Genomic DNA, 8,061 nt, shown 5'->3' with positions numbered 1-8,061 from the left:
GCATGATTCAGATAAGTTTAAAGAAAAAAGAGCTGAGTTGAGGAGAGAAATTGTGAGCTGAGGTTTGAGATAGTATGTAATATTCACATTCGTAAAACTGTCAGAAACAGTTTAGGATCCTGGAGTGTAGTAAGAAACTATGCTGCAGAATTAGAGGCAATAATACAGAGAGGTGACAATTGATGCCACAGAGGTGAATGGAATGTCCAAGGAAAACGAGGAGAGAGAGAGAGAGAAAGAGAGATTAATAATGATCCAAAGTAAGAAATAGAGTATAAGAAATACAGAGGGTGAAGGAAAAAGAATTGGAAACCTATAGGCTAGAACCTCAGTGGGAATCTGCTTCCAAGGAGCAGTAGCATGGATGAAGGAAGCTAATATTAAAAATTCTGAGAGGAAAACCAGGAGGTGTTTCACTTAAGAGTATATCCAAATTAGCTATCATTACCAGGTCTTTGAGGACATTTGACAAAGTAGTTTCCCTGACTGTGGTAGCAAAATGCATAGTTAAGCATGTTAGAAGTCCAAGTAGCGGGAGAGAATTGGAAGGGAAATATGTAGACACTCCTATGGGAAATTTCTTTTAGAAAATGTAGACACTACTACAAGAAATCTCTTTTAAAAAACAGGAAAAATTAAGAGAAAAAAATAGCTAAAACAACTAAAGATGGCAGAAGAGTTTAGGGGAGTTCTTTTTTTCTTATTTCTCTGGTTAGTCAATCTGAGCAGTTGTCAGCAGATGAAAAGGTAAAATGAAAGAGAGAGAGACTAAAAATGCAAGCTAAAGATGGCTTAACTCAGTGGTTCTCAACTGGGAATGATTTTGTACCCTCCTAAACTAGAAATTTAGTAATGTCTGCAGACAGTTTTGGTTTTCATGACAGGGCAGGAAGGAAAGTGCAACTTGCATCTAGTGAGTAATGTCAAGGATGTTCCAAATACCCTACCGTCACAGGACAGTCCTCCTCACCAAAGAATTATTCAACCTCAAATGTCAGTAGTTTCTGTGACCGTGAAACCCTGGCTTAACTGAAGAATAAATGCCCCGTAGTAGGTGGAAAGATTAAAACCAAGAGCATATATTGAGGGACTTTCCAATTGTAGCATAGTGTAAATGGCATGTGTTCCATATAATTCAGATCTAAAACAGTATAGTGTTAACCAGCGCTGGCCCTAGAGTGAAGGCCGGAGATCGAATTCTATTAGTAATTCAGTGACATTCCACCTGTGTAACTTTAGGAAAGTTACTTATTATCTCTGTAACTCTAATTTATTATTTTAAGATACAATTAATAACTATATTTACCATGCAGTGTTATGAGAAGATTCAATTAATATATGTAAGGTGCTTAGAAGAGTGCTTGGCACTTTGCTGGTACTTAGTAAACATTAAATATTATTTTTATTATCTGATTTCAAATCTCCACTAAGATTTTGCAATCCTTACTAACTGTCTGAGTAGAAATTACTATACCTGTTTAATCCTTGGTTTTCTTCTCTGCGGTTTAGGAGTAATAATGCCTTCTGCACAGATTTTCAGAAAGATCACTTGATATAGCATAGGAGATGATGCCACCTAACAGGGTCTCACCAAATCCTAGCTTTCTTTCCCTTCTTTTGCATATTTTAAAATTATGATTTTCATTCACTAGAAATCCACCTCATTTTTTAGTTTATATACATTACGCTCATACAATAAACATTTTCATTAGGTAGAGTTGATTATTTCACGTAATAAGTCCATGAACTTAAGGAAGAACACCTTTGTTATAGGAATGGAAAAACAAAACGAATCACACATGGGATAAGGTGGTAAAAATAATTTACATTCTATTTCATAATCCTTTAAATTATTGCTCTCTTATATATTGTAAACACTGATTCATTGTTGCCAATGTTTCATACAATTATTATGGGTCATCTTAATTTTTTGCTTTAGTTCTAGAGCCCATAATGTGTACCCAAATGTGGACCAGTGAAATGCTTCTCTAAACATTCTTCCAAGAAGGATGTGTAAAATGATTCTTTACTGGAGAACTTTCCAGTGTAGATTGCATCCATATAAATGAGAAGCTAGGTCTGTATCCTAGAAACAGGAAAGACTTTGACTTCTTGTATAACATAAACAGGCAGTGAAAGATGTTTGTGCTCTTACGTGGGACTAGAATCACATCACTCGTGGGTCCCTTGCTATCACTATGGTCAACAATTAATTGTCAGAACTCATGAAGTTTCCTAAAATAGGGCTTATTGAAATTTTTTTCAGCTCAACTGGACTAGATTTATATAGCAGAGGTGTATCTTTACAGGATAAAAAAAACATGAGATACAAATTTAAACTGATTATTTAGGATTATTCTGATTCCAAACAAAAGCTATTTTTTAAGACCATGGGAGGCTTATAATCTAATCATTTACCTCTCTATGCAAAAGAAAAAAAAAAAAATCCTAAACAACTTCTGTATTCCTCCATTAATTATAAAGATGTTTTAAGAAGGCCATGGAGAACATTAAGCAGGAGGAATATAAGTGGACCAAATCTAATTTTGATAGGTAAAGAAAATGGAAAATTTAGGTACTGCTCTTGGATAATCAAGCAAAAATGATAATTCAGGTAAGCTATAATATACATTTCAGGAAATTATTTGGATTAATAATTGACAAACTGAGTTGGAACTGTGGACCTGGATAATATGTATTTAACAGTATCTCCTTGGTAGGAATTGTCTAAATTGTATATGAGTCCACAGTAAGTTAAATTTTTGTCAGTATGAGAGTATTTGTTAAGAACCTCATTGTAATAAAATAACTTTGATAGTAGAATGTCATGAGGTATCCTGCTTAAACTTTAAAACCTTCTGTAAAATAGGTATTTTTACACTTCCCAACATTTTTAAGATGTGGAATTAAAACTTGGAAAAAAATATTTAGCCTAAAGTTGAACCATCAGTGTGACTCTTCATCACACAATAAACATCAAGCCATGAATATCTCTTAGAGAGTTAAGGAGGATGTTGTACTTAAATATTTATTGTAATTAATGATAGAAAATGACCATGAGACCAACCAATGTAAATTGGTTTTGGCAACCTACGAAGCCTGTGGAGCTGGGTTTTCCATCACTCCTCTAGCTAGTCTTGTTATCATGAATCATCTCATGGGTGAGCTCATTTACTACTGTGTAACAGAGACTACCCAAAAACTCAAGGGGTTCTAATGGTACTGATCAAATTATTAAGCATTATTTTAGACATTCTTATAAGCTGCTTCCTACTATCCATGTATCCAGATATATTATCATGGTCCCTTTAAATTTTTTGTATTCAGCAAACACACTTTATATCTGAGATCTCAGAATCGTTCATGTTAAGAGGATTCTTAGTTCATAATTCTGATCCCTTCCTAATTCTTCTCCTTTAGGGTTGTTTCAGAACAAGTCTGCAACCTGGACCCATGGATAAGGTCAATTCTTCAGTGGTGTCAGAGTTTATATTGCTGGGACTCTCCAGTTCTCAGAAACTCCAGCTTTTCTTTTTTGTTTTCTTCTCTGTGTTGTATGTGGTCATTATCCTGGGAAATCTTCTCATTATCATTACAGTGATTTCTGATACCAGCCTGCACTCGTCCATGTACTTTCTCCTGGGAAACCTTTCCTTTGTTGACATCTGTCAGGCTTCTTTTGCTACCCCTAAGATGACTGCAGATTTTCTGAGTGAGCCCAAGACCATATCCTTCAGTGGCTGCATAGCCCAAATTTTCTTCATTCACCTTTTCACCGGAGGAGAGATGGTGCTACTTGTCTCCATGGCCTATGACAGATATGTAGCCATATGCAAGCCCCTGCACTATTTGAGGATTATGAGCCGAAGGACCTGCACTGTCTTGGTCATAATCTCCTGGGCTGTGGGCTTGGTGCACACATTAAGCCAGTTATCATTTACTGTGAACCTGCCTTTTTGTGGACCTAATGTAGTAGATAGCTTTTTTTGTGACCTTCCTCGAGTGACCAAACTTGCCTGCCTGGACTCTTACATCATTGAAATACTAATTGTTGTCAATAGTGGAATTCTTTCCCTAAGCACTTTCTTTGTCTTGGTCAGCTCTTACATCATTATTCTTGCCACAGTCTGGTTCAAATCTTCAGCTGCAATGTCCAAGGCATTTTCTACACTGGCTGCCCATATCATGGTAGTAATCTTATTCTTTGGACCTTGCATTTTCATCTACGTGTGGCCCTTTACCACCTATCCTGTGGATAAAGTTCTTGCCATATTTTACACCATTTTCACTCCCATCCTAAATCCCATTATTTATACACTAAGGAACAGGGATATGAAGGCAGCCATGAGGAAAATTGTGACCCATTATCTGAGGTCAAAGAAAATTTCTGACATTCCACTAGTGGCAAGGAATTCCCTTTATTAAGATAAAATTCCTTCAAATTTCTCAAATCAATGCCCTGTCTATATTTTCAATGTACTCTGGTGGTGTATCTTTACTGTGGGGAAAGTAATGAAGAAGATGATATAGAGAGTATTTAATGAGTAGTAGCAAGTCTTTTCCCAGATACCACTTAGCAAAAGTTAAATACCAAAATATATTTAAAAAATCACTGTGTATATGATTACTGGTTCTAGAAATAAAATATGGGTACTATATGGATAGTATGTATGCATTCACTGCTTTGGTGACAAGTAAACATGAATATGATGAAAGAAAGCAATGAAAACTCAATTCTTTAGTGGGCATCAATTTAGATGTTTTTCTGGTCTTAGTTTCTCTGTTAGCATGCCTAAAAGATCAATATAGATGACTAGTATTTAAGAATTTGAAACTAAATTTTCTCAGTTTCAGGGGATAGCCAATCTACTGATTTAAGATAAGTACATACGGCTACATGGAGATTCTTGAGTTATGAGTTCTCTCTCCCAACATCAATTATGCCTATCCCATATGGTTTCCCAATAGTTAACAGTGCTTTAAAAATATAGTATGACACCTAATCACAAACTTCCATTCCAAATCTTTCATTTAATGACTTTCTGATTGCTTAGATTAATTCTGATTTCTTTTAAAATTATGAGTTGTAGAAAAGAGAGGAGAATCTAGAAAGCTGAACCATTTCAACACCAAGACCCTAGTCTGTGCTACGAGTGGCTTTGAAACACTCTGCATTTGGACCAAATATGAAATGTTTAGTGAAAAAGAATTGACGTTAAACATACATTCAGTTGGTGACCTGGACCCCACAGCTGGATCTCTAGCCCGGTCTTCGGGACAATTAGGGGATTTATTAAAGTTGATCAGAGTTTTTGTTTACTCTCTCTAATCCCTCAATTTATAAAAGTCAAATAGACTAGTGTAAACATTGGTCTCTCCTTTATGCCAAAAATGAACACACTACTTTTGCATTTTGCTGTTTTCCCACTAATCCTCCCAACTCCAGCTAACCTAGGAATCTACCCCTGACAGAACCATCCTTCAATACAACATTGAAGAAACGTTGGATATTTCCTCTTCTCCCACCCGAACTACTTTTTGCTCTCTCCATAGGATCCTACTTCTGAAGTCTGACACTTTTTGCCCTATTCTATTCTCAACATGTAGTTTTGAGTAAGGGTAGTATAACAGTAATGTACATCTTAGTATAAACTTAAATTCCTAGATTAACTCTCCCAGGAATATATGTGTGTTCATTTATTTCTAATTTTGGAATTCCATCAATAGTCAGAGAGGAGAGTTGGCAAATTGGATCTAAAATGGGCAGGGAGAAGAGATCTTACCAATGTTCTCTTTGTGCCACATAGGGTACCTCATATTCTGTTCGTGGAATGAGGCCTGGAATTACAATTTTTATTCTTAAAGGAATATGTATTGCATGATTTTCTCCTAATCAGCCTAGAGTATCAAAGCACTGGGGAGGTGGGATTCATTGAAAGATATAGGATCATATCATTGGCAAACAGGGATAGTGTGACTTCCTCTTTTCCAATTTGGATGCCCTTTATTTTTATCTCTCGCCTGATTGCTCTGGCTAGGACTTCCAGTACTATGTTGAATAGAAGTGGTGACAGCAGGCGCCCTTGTCTTATTCCAGTTCTTAGGGGGAATGCATTCAACTTTTTACCACTCACTATGATGTTTCTGTGGGTTTGTCATATATGGCATTTATTATTTTGAGAGTCTCTCTAATTTTGTAAAAGACACGTGCCTCCCTATATTTTTTAGCCCTCCTTAATATTTTAACTATTTTAATATTTTCATTCTGTACTACCTGTATATTTATTATTAACTTTTCCACATGCATTATATTTTATCTTTTTAAATTTGTATTATGAAACCAGTTTTTCCATTTTTTTGGACTTGTATAAACATTTGCTTTTTAAAATGTATTATTTCTAGAGTTTTTTAAAAGAGCACTTTCAATGCCAAATATTCAATATATAAAAGCATAGGAAATAAAATTTTAAACTTCTATCTCCTAGATTTTCCACTATGCACACAATAAATATTGATATTTTGCCATTATTGAATTAAACTTTATACTGTTTACAATTTGTATTACTCCTCTGGATATTTTAAAACTTTTATTTGATAAATGTGCCCATTTTTTGGTTTATAAAAAACTGACCATAAGTCCACCAATCTTCAATTTTTTCCTGTAACATTATGTTTTTTAAACTTATATTAATATATTCATATACAAACTATAATTCACAATTTTAATCATTTTTATTTCATCTCACTAAAATATTATATTTCTCCACTCTCAAATTTATATATACTTAGATTTTTTTCCAGTATTTCTCTTTCTTTCTTTTTTTTTTTTGTTGAGACAGAGTCTCACTTTGTTGCCCAGGCTAGAGTGAGTGCCGTGGCATCAGCTTAGCTCACAGCAACCTCAGACTCCTCGGCTTAAGCGATCCTACTGCCTCAGCCTCCCGAGTAGCTGGGACTACAGGCATGCGCCACTATGCCCGGCTAGTTTTTTCTATATAGAGTTTTAGTTGTCCATATAATTTCTTTCTATTTTTAGTAGAGATGGGGTCTCGCTCTTGCTCAGACTGGTCTCGAACTCCTGACCCCGAGTGATCCACCCGCCTCGGCCTCCCAGAGTACTAGGATTACAGGCGTGAGCCACCGCGCCGGGCCTCAGTATTTCTCTTTCAATCAATACTGCAATATGTACCATCGTGCATGCATTCTTATATATGTGAACATTTTACTAGGGGTATATAGACATATACACATAGAAAAAAGAGATAGATAGATATAAATATGGATACTAAATGATAGGCAATCTTATTTTTAATTTCCTTCCTTACAGATGATCACTTGGGCCAGGTGTGGTGGCTCATGCCTGTAATCCCAGCATTTTGGGAGGCCGAGGAGAGGGGATTACTTGAGTGAGGCCAGGCGTTTTAGACCTGCCTGGGCAACATGGAAAGACATCATTTCTACAAAAAAAAAAAAAAAAAAAAAAAATTAGCCAGGCCTGGTGACATGCATCTGTAGTCCTAGCTACTTGGGGGGCTGAGGTAGGAGGATTACTTGAGCCTGGATGTTCAAAGCTGCCATAGACTATGATCACGCCACTGCACTCCAGCCTGAAAAGCAGAGTAAGACTCTGTCTCTTAAAAAAAAGAAAAAGAAAAAAAGATGGTCACTTGAAACTTCTATCAGAACTTTTGGAGATATAGAAAACATATTATGTAAAATATATTTGAAGAGACTGTTGAAATATTTGGGGAGAGGAATTTAAGATTTGTCTTATGGAAGAGCACCTTCAAATATTTGAAGAAACAACATCTTGAAGCAGAAATAGATTTATTCTTTAAACTAAAGATGGTAGAACCAGCTGAGCACTCTAACAGTAGAATTAAACTGTTTTGTGAAGTAGGGGGCTCCTTGTGACTGTAGGACTCCACCCTGAGATTAGGTGATCACTTGTAAGATTGTGTGACTGTTTCATTAGCAGAATGTTAGGGGTCAAAAATTATTTTGCTGACTGAAAGTTAAAATCAAGTTATCTTTTGCTTTCATATGTACCCAATAGTTTGT

General features: G+C 35.8%; 1 protein-coding gene across 1 annotated transcript; it reads left to right on the top strand.

Moving 5' to 3' along the window:
• Positions 1-3,453: 3,453 nt before the first annotated feature.
• Positions 3,454-4,425, top strand: LOC138377509 (olfactory receptor 4K5). Its single transcript, XM_069462486.1, has one exon. The coding sequence runs from the start codon at positions 3,454-3,456 to the stop codon at positions 4,423-4,425; it is 972 nt and encodes a 323-aa protein (XP_069318587.1).
• The last annotated feature ends 3,636 nt before the right edge of the window (positions 4,426-8,061 follow it).

The sequence above is a fragment of the Eulemur rufifrons genome, chromosome 2, assembly GCF_041146395.1.
Source record: "Eulemur rufifrons isolate Redbay chromosome 2, OSU_ERuf_1, whole genome shotgun sequence".
Lineage (NCBI taxonomy): Eukaryota > Metazoa > Chordata > Mammalia > Primates > Lemuridae > Eulemur > Eulemur rufifrons.
The sequence above is the reverse complement of the archived record's forward strand: the minus strand, read 5'-3'. Positions and strand labels throughout refer to the sequence as shown.